The sequence below is a fragment of the Podarcis vaucheri genome (genome assembly GCF_965113315.1).
Source record: "Podarcis vaucheri genome assembly, chromosome: 11".
NCBI lineage: Eukaryota > Metazoa > Chordata > Lepidosauria > Squamata > Lacertidae > Podarcis > Podarcis vaucheri.
This window is the reverse complement of record NC_138749.1, coordinates 26007968-26021202: the sequence shown is the minus strand read 5'-3', so window position 1 is coordinate 26021202 and position 13235 is coordinate 26007968. Positions and strand designations below refer to the sequence as shown.

The 13235-nt window shown below is 40.5% G+C and overlaps 1 protein-coding gene across 6 annotated transcripts in view; it reads right to left on the bottom strand.

The window, feature by feature from the left end:
* KIF2A (kinesin family member 2A) overlaps positions 1-13235 on the bottom strand; it is a 45918-nt gene that overhangs the window by 19945 nt on the left and 12738 nt on the right. For 4 of the 6 annotated variants that reach the window (XR_014224485.1, XM_082241920.1, XM_082241917.1 and 1 more), the window contains exons 2-8: positions 10869-10963; positions 9268-9384; positions 8585-8639; positions 6876-6998; positions 5474-5574; positions 4089-4184; positions 2888-2942 (exon numbers count right to left, since the gene is read on the bottom strand). Coding sequence is in view for 5 of the 6 variants with exons in the window: in XM_082241920.1 (XP_082098046.1) it covers positions 2888-2942; positions 4089-4184; positions 5474-5574; positions 6876-6998; positions 8585-8639; positions 9268-9384; positions 10869-10963 (642 nt within the window). In the remaining variant the exon portion in view is untranslated. The remainder of the gene's footprint in view (positions 1-2887; positions 2943-4088; positions 4185-5473; positions 5575-6875; positions 6999-8584; positions 8640-9267; positions 9385-10868; positions 10964-13235) is intronic. The other 2 variants (XM_082241918.1, XM_082241921.1) reach the window with 1 other exon arrangement.

Here is a 13235-nt window from a genome sequence, read left to right as displayed (position 1 = left end):
CATTACATTATAAATGAAAACATTAAGGGTATTCTTAGTCACTCAGACCTTCAGAATAAAGTTGGAACTTCAGGTTTTACAACACTGAGTGAATTATATTTTTAAGTTCAGAGAGTTAAAGACGCTCACATTTCACGATTCACTTTAAAAACTAGAATGCCCAGGGGAAAATTCTGGAAAAGTTAATTAAATAAACTTTTATTACAGCACCAAACCTCCTCAATATATTGTCTTGCAATAGTTCACCCAATCAAATCTGGTGAGGACAGAGAAAATGAATTCCTATCAAATCTTATATGGGGGCCAGCTGCAAATCTGAAGGCCCTAGCCTTTGACACCTGAGGTGTATGTTTTTTGGACCCACCTTGTTTTTATACTTGTGGGTTTTTTTTAATTTTTTTGTAATGCTGTATCCTGCACTGGGACCTTACAGTGAAGGGCAGTAAGTGTGTGTGTGTGTGTGTGTGTGTGTGTGTGTGTGTGTAAATGGCTACAACAATTAGATTTCAGTTGATTAATACATCAACTGGTTGAATACAGCCTACATTCCTAATAAAATCTACATTACAATCTGGTGACCGAAAGATAGTAGGCTCCAACAGTTCTGTGATACAGTCAATGTGTAACATCCTATATAACCACAGGATGGTTACACTCATTCTGAACAGAAGGGCAGAGAAGTAGGGCAACTTCCACATCAATGGACTGCCCAGCACATCAAAGGGAAGCTGTCACAGACCCTCTGTCTTCAGATATGAGTCAGAGAGCTGAGGAGAAAAGCAGGCTATTTCCCTTCCCCCATCTGAGGAATACAAAGGAGAAAAGGGTAGAGAAAGAGCCAAAAGTAGGAATGGAAACTACCAAGATGGCCTGGACAACTGCCGTATAGATATGGAGGAATCCCCATCACCACCCTCTGAAAGCATCACCAGCACTTCCACCCAGCTTTTTCCCAGGTAAGGAGCACACACGGTTGGTCGTGAACTCAACTGAGGCCATACAGAAATCTGTGGGAGGTGTGAGATCATCCTGATTACACATAGTGAGACCAGGGTAATTCCAAAGTTATCTTAGTACTAGAAGGGGAAATTGGCCCGTTGTCATCCATCTACCACCTGGATTCGGTTCCCGACAGAATAAGCTGAGCTCCAGAATGTTTCCTGTTCAGCCCTGCCTTCCTAGCCTTGGAAGCGTTCAGCAACCTGTGCAAGTGCTCTCCCCCATCTCATATCTCTTATGAGCTTATCCACACTTGCCTTTTGCTCTGCTGTTTTCCCTACTCTTTCAGACACAGGTCCATGTTTTAAAGCTCCATGTCAGAGTGCTCCCCCTTTTGTTTTCTGTGCTCCAGAGCTCTCCCCATGAAAACCCACCCTTTAAAGCCAAATTTGAGAAAGCAGCAATTTGGGTTTTCAGCAGATTGCCATTTGCTCCAATTGAGCTATAAAGAGCAAGTTTCTTCCAGGTAAAGCTCCAGAGCAAAAAGAAAAAAAGGGTACTCAGAAAGCGCAGAGGAAAGGCAACTATAGATAAGCCCCATAGATAGATAGATAGATAGATAGATAGGCCCCATTACAGTTGGGGGAAGATACATCAACTCTTCTCCTACTCTTGCCAGCTCCTGTGAGAAATCAGAAAGATGCATTCTTCTCCCTCACTATTTGGTTGGCTTTGGCATTGGCACTGCCTTGATTAACAGGTTATCAAATTATGTGGGACAGTCTCCCTATTTTCTTGATACTCCAGACGTGTCTGAGCCCTAGAACTGCATGTTGGCAATGACTGCAGGTTAGGACCTGGACAGACTGATGGGAGAGGAGGGAGTGTCTGATTAATCATGGACTAATATTAACCAGCCCCCAAATTTTAAATTCCAAACCATAATACCATGATATTCAAAGTGATGCTCAAGGACCTGCATGAAGAAAGCCAAATATGCCTAGAACTTAAGTTATAGCTAAATACGCTCTACAGAGCTGCTAGCATCATAATATTTAATGCATCATTGCTCTTCACAAGAGACTCAAATGGAACATTACGTAACCATCTCATTACATAATTCCCAAGCACTCCCCTCCCCAGAGAAATTCCATCACAATTTCAGCATTTACACTAATACCTAATTTAGTTATGGGGACATTAGAAGCTTCTAAATAAACTAGGTGTTTCTTTGAACAGAAGCGTTACTTACATAGAACCAGGCATTTGAGGTTTGGATGAATAAAATAACCTTCACTTTGGTAAAATACTGCCACAACATTTCATCTTTTGAGGGGGGGTACTATATTTAACTTAGAGAATTCAAATAGTCTAGGCCTGCCTTCCTCTTGGCATTTCAGAGGGAATGTGAAGACTTTTTTGAAATCCTTCTAGTTACCGAAGTCTGGATTGCTACTCGGTCTTACAGAGAGGAAGGAAGGAGGGAAGGGAAGGGAGAGTTCCTTTTTTCATTGATTATTGTACTTTTCGTGTAAGTTGCCTTGATCTTTGAAAAGACAAGCCCTCTTTACAAATTGTGATGTCCATATGTACAGAGCAATGCTAAAAGGAGACATCACTTCTAGATGTGACCAAATAAAAAGGTTCCTGGATTCAATCTAGCCTATACAAGCACATCCAGAAAACCAAAATGAGAGAGAGAGAGAGAGAGAGAACCAGAAATGGTCCATTATTTTTATCGGTAGTTTGGCTCCAAATGTGCTCTAGGGGGAATCCAAATGCTTGGTTATCCTAGTACCCACTTGATAAGACTTTTTCACTCTCCCTTATGGAAACTTTTCAGGGCAGCCTGAAAAAAATCAACTCAGCATCAAGACAAATATAAAATAAAGTTATTACCCACCTCCCAGAAACTAGATAAAAGACTGCATATTAAAAAGAGGCCTACCTTTTTTATTTAGTGGTCGTTTTCTTACACACACACATATCCTGTGCTCATCAATCTTAAAAAAAACAGAGTCAATGAAGTTAGTAATTCTGAACCAATTCTGAAACAGAAACTTAAAGACAGTTTATTTCAATAATTATAGTGATGTACGTGATCAAAAAGAAAAGGATTCAGCAGCAGGTTATACCCAACCTTGGTTCTACTGAAATTAATAGATGGCTAACAGGTTCATTAATTTCAATGACCTTGAAATAAAATACTCCAGAGAGCAAAAAGCTCAAACTGCAGGACATATTCCTTACAGCTTTTCAGGACTATGCTCAATATCATTGTAGTCTAGGCAGATTCTCCTGGCCATTTGGAAAACACCTGAAAAGTGATGGAAAAATTTGCATGTTGCTATTTGAATTACTTGTTATGCAAGCCACAACTGCATAATTATTCATGTTAAGGTTTGATCAGATATTATGCTGGGCCACTTTTATCACAAACAGGAACAGGTTTAGAAAAAGAGCTAAGATCTTACAGTCTCCAGCCATAGCTACTGTAATCTCAAAGGTGCATTTAGTAGCCTCTGAGATTACAGGTTGCCATGACTCAGATCTGCCAGTTCCCTGCTCACCAAAATATATGACACCCACACATATCTTTTTCAATTCAGAGCATATTAAAACCAGAAAGCTTATGGAAGTACAACAGTTGCAATATAAGCCTCACCACATACTGTATTTACTCGAGTCTAATGTGCTATCGAATGTAATGCGCACCTCAATTTTCAGAACCTTGAAAGCAAAGAAGAACTTGCTGGCAAATGTAATGTGCATAGGCAAAAAGTGTACTCTTTACAACAGACAGGCTGAAAGTTTTGAGGTGGCTGCAGGTCTGGCAGGGAGAGGAGCCGGGCAAGGCAGGCCCACTAGCCAGCAGCGGGTGCAGGCTCCGTCCCACCTCTCCACTGAGGAGTGTACAGCTGCACATGCACCTTGCCAGCAGTGGGCAGCGTATTTTACTCAAGTCTAATGCACCATAGAATCTAATGCACACCCAATTTTTTGCAGCTTAATTTGGCAAAAAAAGAGAGAAAAAGATGTGCAGTAGACTCGAATAAATACGGTGTTTATTATTTGGCCACACCACACTGTCATTTACTATTTTAAACTTTCCCAAATTCTCAGACTGTGAGAGTTGTAGCAAAACTTACTGCGTCTGCAGTTGTCAGTGGTCTATAATCCAGACTCCCCCTGAAATCTCTGATCATACACATAATTTCATAATTTGGATTTGTAGCATCAACTTCCTAAAAGGAGAAAAATAGCTGTCAACTTTGTAAGATAGAATAGTTCTCTCTCATACATTATCTTCTGACATGATACCTTTTTGTTTGCAATTTAACAACATTTTTGCCAGTTTCGCGACATTTTCCCAAACGTTTTTTAAAGAATTGCAAAAATTATGCTTGCTAATATTTCATCTTGCAACAAAGAATAAGCTTCCTTCTTTTTTCCAGACCCTCCTACGTAAAATATATTTGATTCTGTGTGTACTTGAATCATTTGGACAAAGATACTGAAAACCGCTCCTCATTAATATGGATTTGTAGTTGGCTAATTAAGTTGAGCACTCAAAAGTGCTTCTGTTGCTCAACAACACCCAAAATATATTAACTACATTTTTTTCTCCTTCAAAAAAATGTAAGGGAGGGATTCAACATTACACCTTTCTGATTACTCCATCAGCACAAGAATTTCTTGTCCAGAAGGGAACAATCCCTCCTTTCCCCACACCAACTGGTGTGCTCTCCAGTGGGGGTTCTCCAGACCCTTTCATGTTCTGCTTGATTTACTTAGATGCAAAATATTCAAAGACCCCTTAAAGGACTCAAACTGGATGTCACATTTTAACATAAGCTGGCTTCTTCTGTTTTCCTGAATAAGTAAAGGCAGTCCAACTGACTTCAAAGGTAAGGTGTTTCCGGGTGCTCAGCTGCTCCCAACATGAAAACCCACTCCCACCCTTCATCAGCATCAGAGCACACATCCAGGCTTTAAAATTACAATCTCCGTATTAAGTTCTTTTTCATGAAAAGGAACAAAAAAGTTTGTTCCTTGCTAATTTCTGACAACTAGGGACAGAAAAATCTTCAGCAGCTTAGGACCATCAGTACAACATCAAGTTGCTTGAGTACCAATATTTCTTATTACGTCAATAAGAGACTGAAAATACATGGGGACATAACATGCAAGCTGCCAACAGGATTATGCAAGTGGTTCTTCTAAAGCTCCTGCTTTGTGACAAGACTCATTAATGTTAACGGATTTGCTTAAGATTAGCAACTTTTTGAAATAAAGATTGTAGCATCGTGTTCACTTTCTACTCACTGAGATGCTTACAGAGCTATTTAAGTAACACTTCTTAAACCTCACTTTCTCAAATATGGCATCCTCGTAACAAGTATGCAGTAATGATTTGCCTACACCATCTTGGGAAGCAGTAGCTAATGAGCCAGGAAATTCAACATTAGTTGAAGTAACTTGCTAGAATACAGATTATAAATACTAGCAAGTGAACAAAAATATAAAAACAAACCTGAGCGCGTTTCTCTCTAAGTTCCTGCTGTTGTAATCTTCGTTTCTCACGTTTTTCCTGCAACTTTTCAACTTCTTTCACACAATTTGATTTTCTACGTGCTTAAAGGGGAAGAAAAGCAAGTTTCTTTTATATGCATACTACTTCAAATTTTTAATCATTTTACCACTGAAACTGAGAAGTGCTTACATTAATGAACTTCCTAAGCTGTTCAGCATAAACAGGGCTTAATTTCGGCAATTTGATTTCTTTCAGAACAGTCCTGGGTCCTCACTCATTTTGTGCTGATACAAGGTGAGGTGGGGGCAGCTGAAGATATTGCTGATGTCTTGCTGGCATTGCTAAGTGGAACACAGTATGGTTACTTTTCAGCCATGCTGCGGTTCCAGTTCCACCTGGCTGGTCCCCCAATGCCTAGCTGTGCTGGCAGATTGCTTGGGGCAGTACTTTGCTGTGAACCAGAGACAGAAGTTCATCCTTCTTGTCCAATCCCAGGTTACAAGTTAAGAGGACCAGTTTAATCTCAACGACTTCATCATCCCATCCATTCTCTCTCATTTACAGTACTCATCAATTACCTTGCTATGGACATACATTAGCCATTCGATTGACAAGACTGGGAAGGAATCTTACCCTCAATAATGATTGGCCTAGCAAAGCAGGAGGGCTGCCTTCACCATAGCAATATTTTAGCTGCTTATTATGTTTCTATGTTTTCTGTTTTTGCCACAGCTTTATGGCTAGCATTGGAGGCATATGATAGGATCCTTGGATGAGGGTTAACAGGGCTGGAATCGGGGGGTGGGGGGCAAGGGGAGGGTCATTTTAAGGTCCAGCCCTGCTTAGGGGCTGTCCTGCCTGCCTCATCCAAGGAATGGTCACCGCAGTTGTACCACAGCTGGTTTGAGCCTGTTTTCTATCCCCTCACGTTTTCTCCAGGATGTGGGCTGAGTAATAAAGCTGACAGCAGCAGAGCTGCAGGAAAGTCACATTCTTGCCCTATACCAAGTCAAACTGTGTAAGCCAATGAAGTTGTAGTCAATGTTAACCTCCCTACTACCTCAGTGTAGTTCTCTCACCTCTGCAGGCACAGTTTAAGGGATATGGACAGGGAAATGTAACAACACACAGCAGGCACCAACTTACATACATGTTATTCTCTTGGTTTGACCTAATAAAAGGTCTGGACAATTTTCAATAATGGGCCATTATTTTAGAAAAACTAACATTCTGCGGATACTCTGTTACCAACAGGATGATAGAAGAACAACCACATTGTGATTTCTCTAAGTAAGCATAACATTGTGCAGACAACTCACTTCTTATGAATTTATATAATTTCCCAAGAGAATGTACATGTAATGCCTAAAATGAATGAATCCTTGATACATGATTTACATACAAGGGGGTCCAAATTCCTTTTTTGCAGCTTGAACTGGAGATATATCTGAAACACTACCATTCTGTTGTGTAGAGGAAGACTGTTCAGGAAGCTGAGTAGGCCGCGCACGTGCAGAACCAACCACTGCAAAAAACAAACAAACAAAATATTACTAAGAGTGAGCATAAACAGAAAAGAAGGAACTGCACCAATTTCTAAACAGAACGATTAGTTAATCAACAGAATAATGTGTAAAACCAAAACAATTTATAATTAAGAAAAACTATAAAACTCCTTTTGGGACATGAACTGGTACTTTAGGTGACTATTTTATGAGACAAACCAATATGAGAATCAAATATACATGAACTATTATCAACTGCTGGTGGGGGGGGGGATGAAATTAATCCCTCAATATGACACATCGGTAGATGTTGTTTCCAGGCCAGCAGAACTACTGAAGCAATTCTCCCTTTATATTTCAAAACAAGTTGCATCAGGGAGGAAAAATAGAGGGCTTGGTGGTAAGTTAATCACATGTTCCATGAACCTTTGTGAGGAACTAGTTGGGTCTTATTATCTGTATATCAGCCCAGATATTACACATGCATGCAGATTGTAGGAGGAGTCCCACACCCTATTTAGGTATAAATATTCATACTGCTACTGGAACTGATAAATCAAGGAAGTGGAGCACAGAAGGATTTACCAAATCCTCTGGTTGGTGTGGGAGTGAAGTGAAAGAACAGGACAGGAATGAACTACAAAGAGATTTTCATCCCAGGGAGTTTTCTCCCACTCTCCCTCAAGCCCCCTCTGCTGTCATGCTCAAATGGCTTGAATATAACAAATGCTTAAGTTCTCTTCTGCAGTTCCCTCTATCAGCCAACTAGAAAGCAAGTTTGCAAATAAGAAGCAAAAACAACCCAGATATGAAAGGACAGGTTGCTTATCAGTAGCTGATGTGTTCTGCGTGGTCCGGGAATTGTCTATACAACTGCAAGATTACTCAGAGACAAAGAGGAAAGGTCCTTACTCTCACAGTGGGCCAACTATAGCATAAACTCAAAAACAAAAGAAGTACCTTATTTTTCGCCCTATAGGACGCACTTTTTCCCCTCCAAAAATGAAGGGGAAATGTGTGTGCATCCTATGGGGCGAATGCAGGCTTTCGCTGAAGCCTGGAGAGCGAGGGGGGTCAGTGCAAACCAACCCCTCTCGCTCTCCAGGCTTCAGGAAGCTCTCCGCTAGCCGTGGGAGAGCTGCACGAAGTCGCGCAGCTCTCCCATGGCTGGCGGAGAGCTTGCCTGCACCCAGAAGCTTGGGGCGCGCTTAGCTCAGCACGCCCCAGGCTTCGCACAGCTCTCCGCTAGCGGATAGCAGCCTGTTCTGGGGGCTGGGGTCGGGGGAAGCTCGGGCTTCCCCCGCCCCAGCCCGCACCTGGGGGGGAAATAAAATTTTTTTTCTTTATTTCCCCCCAAAAAACCTAGGTGCGCCCTATGGGCCGGTGCGCCCTATGGGGCAAAAAATACGGTAACTCCTTTTGTACTTCTGGACATCCTAGCTGGTAGAGTGCAGGTAAAATGTAAAACAAAATTACCAGGCAGTGAGCTTACAGGGAAGTAAGGCACAGACAAAACGTTTTGCTATTAGATCTGGACAATTAAAGTGGAATTTATCACCTTACGTTTTGCATTTTCAAATGGGATATAAATCATTTGCTAACTTACCTCTGTTGTCTCTAGTAGGAGCTTCAACTTTAGCAGGTACCACTGTCCTTCGATTCTAGAGAAAGACAGACACTATTAATTTGTTAGTTTAAAAAAAGAAAAAAGCCTGCAGATTGGCTAAGTGCTCAGCTGATTCATAGCCCTTCAGCAATTAGGGAGCATCAGCAAGTCAACAAAATTCTCAGAAATCCTTTACACCCTTCCCCAAGAAAAACAGCAAACTTACTCTACATTTCCAATTGATATATAGCTTGCCTGCAAATGAATCTTTTCAAACTGGGTAAATGAGCTGTAAAATAGCAAATTATGTTAAGCTATTGGTAATCAGGTGTGAGGCAGGTAAAGATATGGTTGGGTCTAAAAGGGGTCAGCTGATTGTCAGGGCTTACAGAGCACTGTGCCTTTGCCTGCACAATTTGATTCAAACTGCATGGGTAAAATAGGTCACTTGATGTCATGTGAACAGCCCCACTCACTGGTAAAGCTTGGGCCATGGAGGAGACCAGTGCTATATAAAATGTGTTGCTGGCATGAAGAAAGGCAAAGTCAATAAAGAATTCATCTCTGTGCACTGCTTATAAAAACCATTGAACAGCTAAACCTAGAATTCTGAAATAAAGAACATCATGTAGCAACAGGCAAACTGAACAAGAGTAAATGACATTGCATTATGTATTACCAACCTTCACAATTTTGTTCACTTTAGCGGAAGGTGTTGGAGGTGGTGGGGTCTCTGGGCTGGGATCATCTTCTTCAGGAGCAAGGTCTGGGTTAAGCGAAAAAATACTCTCCAAGTCAATCTGCATATGAGAAAGATAGGTTGTTCAAAGCAAACAAATAAATACTGCATTTTAATTAAAACAAAAAAACCAAAAAATTTAAAAAACCCAAGACAGGCTACATGGTTTCATTGCCACAGAGTAGCAGCTCACTTCCATTTGAAGCCTCCACATCATTATATTGGGTAAAAAGTCCTTATTTTGCCTGGAAAGATTAGTGGCAATGTCTAATTACTTAGCACAAAGTGAATCTGCAGTTCCTACTAGAACCCTTTGAAATGGAAAAGGGAGTATCCCACCCTTCTATACTCTGGCCTGGGAACATTTTTATTCAATCAAGACAGCCATATATCATTTAACAACTGACTGATAACAGTCCTGAATTTCTCAGTACTGCAACACACTCTAGAATTCAGCACACAAACTCCTTTGCCAAAAAGAAAAGTTAATTCATCTCTTATTTATGTACCTTCCAGGTACCACTCCACTTTTATTAGCTTTAAAAAAAAAACACACACACACACACGATGTGACAGAGACTTCTAAAAGCAGTGCAATTTCCAGAGAGGCCCTTGCTAGGGTAAGCTCAGCCTTATACCTAGAACTTTCAGTTTTGGGTAGCCATCTTTGCATCCCCACCTCACTCAGCAATCCTTGCCTGGTGAAGCCTCCTCCTTCCTGTATTTTAAAGAGGAATGGGTTTAATTTTCTCTCCCCCTGCCCCACTCCAGCCTTCTCCTTCTGCCAGTTTTCCCAGAAATGTGCTAATTTCTGAGCTAGCTGTCTTAGACAGACAGGCAGCCTGTTCTCCAGAAAAACACAGTCAGGGCCACAGAGGGATGAGATCAGCCCCAAACATTAGTTTTTCATGTTCCAGAGGGGTCAGTCCCTGAGCATAGGTTTCAGATTTGTGTAAACACATATCTCAAGCAACCATGGCAACAACTGGTTTAGTTTTATATACCAAGATACTACTTCTGTTTTATGCTGATGGCAGCATTTTAACTCTATTTCTCCTTTGTGTTGCATGCAAAAAGCACAGCTGAATGGGGGAGAAGCTACTATATAACAGGCACTTTTTTCCTCCCCCACTCCTGCTGCCTCCACCCTGCTGGAGAACAAGCTATAGTCTTGCTTGTCATTACATCTGAACCCAGACTCATAGTTTGTTTGATGCCAGGATGAGGAAGGGAAGAACAAAGTGCTTGTAATTTCAGCAGCATGCACTAGCACACTGCACTTTCACATTTCTTTTAACTATGGTTTAATGTGACATGTGAACCAGATCTATATGAATCAAGCATTTAATAGTTATTTTCATATGTCATCATATAGCCTATTCTGTTGGCCTTCACTTCACCAGTACATCTTCAAAACAGTCACAGAGATTTATATTTCATTCTGAATGCCTATGGTCCATTATATTATACATTAGGTCAATTTTGAACCAAGATCAACTGAGAACAAATGTAACTTTTTTAATAGTCAATATGATTATATTGTACCTCTTTTCCTTTAGTATCACCATTTTCAATCCACTCAACAGTAACACTTTCGTTATCTTCATTTAAAGATGTCACCATAGCTTCATGTATTCGGCCTGGAATGGAAATATAAGTACTCCTTCAACAATTTATAGAATTTCCATCAAAACGGCTTAATTCCATCTCTATTATTTCATTTGCAAAGGAATTCATTATTTTAAAAAAATGCATCACACTTATTTCTATATCACTGACATGCAATCACATGTCTACTCCATAATTCCATTGTTTTCAGTGACACTTACTACCTGGTCAATGCATGCAGGCCTTCAGCCTGAATTGCATTTCTAATAAAATACTTATTTAAAAAGATTTCAGTATGGCTTATATTCCCCTTTATTTTTCCTCAAACACTGCTATCAATCAATCTCAGAATGTCAAATGACACTCAGAACTTACATCAGAAGCTGCAGAAGGAGTATGCAACGTGGTGCCCTTGAGATGTTGCTGGCTTCATCACCCTGGACCACTGACCATGTTGGTTAGGGCTGATGGGACCTGAAGTCAATAACATACTGGGGGTACCACATTGGCTACTCTGGAGCAACACCCGTATACTCCAATATATGCACAGAAATGTGCAATAAATGAGTTTTCATAGCAACGCCAGAGACAATTTTGTGAAGATTAATTTTTAAAAGTTATATCCCAACTTATTCTCTGAAGATACTCAAGGCAGCTACCGTAATCTCCCCACACACAGTTAAAATAGTGCCATAACAATACCCAACAGATTTAACGATTCCAGCAGGACAAAATAAACATAAAACTAAGCCAGTGCAAAATAACTCAATTAATTGAAGGTCTTGTTAAAAAGCCAGGTCTTCATCAACTGGCAGACCAGTGAGGGGACCTGGCAAGTTCCATTTATCAGGGCATTATCAGGGAAGGTGCACAGTTGCATGTTGTTGTACAGTGGTACCTTGGTTCTCAAACTTGATCTGTTCCAGGAGTCTGTTCAACTCCCAAAACCATTCAAAAACCAAGGCGCAGCTTCCGATTGGCTGCACTCAAGTGGAAGCCGTATCGGATGTTCAGCTTCCGAAAAACGTTCGCAAAATGGAACACTTGCTTCCGGATTTGCGGCGTTCTGGAGCCAATTTGTTCGACAACTAAGCCGTTTGAGAATCAAGGTACCACTGTAACTCCCACAGGTGATGAGTGAGGTGAGCTGCTGACCAGTTTTTAAAGTGTCTTGAGCTATAGAAATTGCAGCTGTGAAACTACAAAGAACACTCTGGCTGAAGACACATTTCCCTCCCTTTGGATCACTGCCCATAAGGGCAGCCTTACAAATAAGCCCATGGAACTCCTTCATATACCTATGCTAATCATTCGCAACCTGATACGAATGACCTAAAAGAGAGAAGGAAAAACTTTTCCAGTTTACAAAAGCTTTGTTGCCTGTTTGTTTGAAGGAGGTTCTTACTCACCAATGGCAACTATGCAGGTGACAATTTGCAAACCTACCCAAGCACACCTGAGCACTTGGTCCTGCTTTCAGCGTTTGAAGTTTGAAAAAGATAGGAGAAAATCTAGGGAGGAATGTCATAAAATTTCTCTTTTGATACTAAATGATACATAAATAAATTCTGAACCACCTAATCACTCAGAAAAAATAGGTGTCAGGGTATTTAACCACATGCAGCAATTAAAAAAAATAATCTTATAATTATTTTGCCTATGTACAACAGATTGCACATGGTAGTGTGCACCTTTCTAAATGTATCGCTCTACCTTACTAAATGAATAAACTCTGCCATTCAGTTTCTATTACAGAATTATTGTTATAGTTTGTATACAAAAAACAATGTTAGCAATTTATTTCCCTTTCCTATTTCAGGTACTGACTGATCACACCCAGCCTTTAGATGACACAGCACATGAAGGCAACACCCTATTAATCGCCTATTCACAACGTACACAGTTCTCTCATTCCTTCAGTGCTTCCCCACACATCTTGGGACCTACTTTTCTCTTCCCAGTTTCAATTCCATTTTCTGCCTCTCTCTCTCTCAGCAGCATCCATTTGAGTATATATCTGAACAAAATGGCTTGTGCTCTTCTGTACTAAAGTGGAACTAATTAATGCAGCTTCTTCAACTGCTCAAATCAATTCTAGCCAGAGATGAAGTTATCTTCTGCCAATTAACAAAATGATAGAATTTAGCACACCATGCTTAAACAGTGGGGAGCATCTCTTTCCTGACAGTGACCTGGTTTGGGATACAAAAAAGCATGGAAGGGACAGAAAAAGGATTTACGATACATGCTTTAAGATTAAAATGACAACTTTCTTATATTATAATTATTTCTGCCATGAGAGAA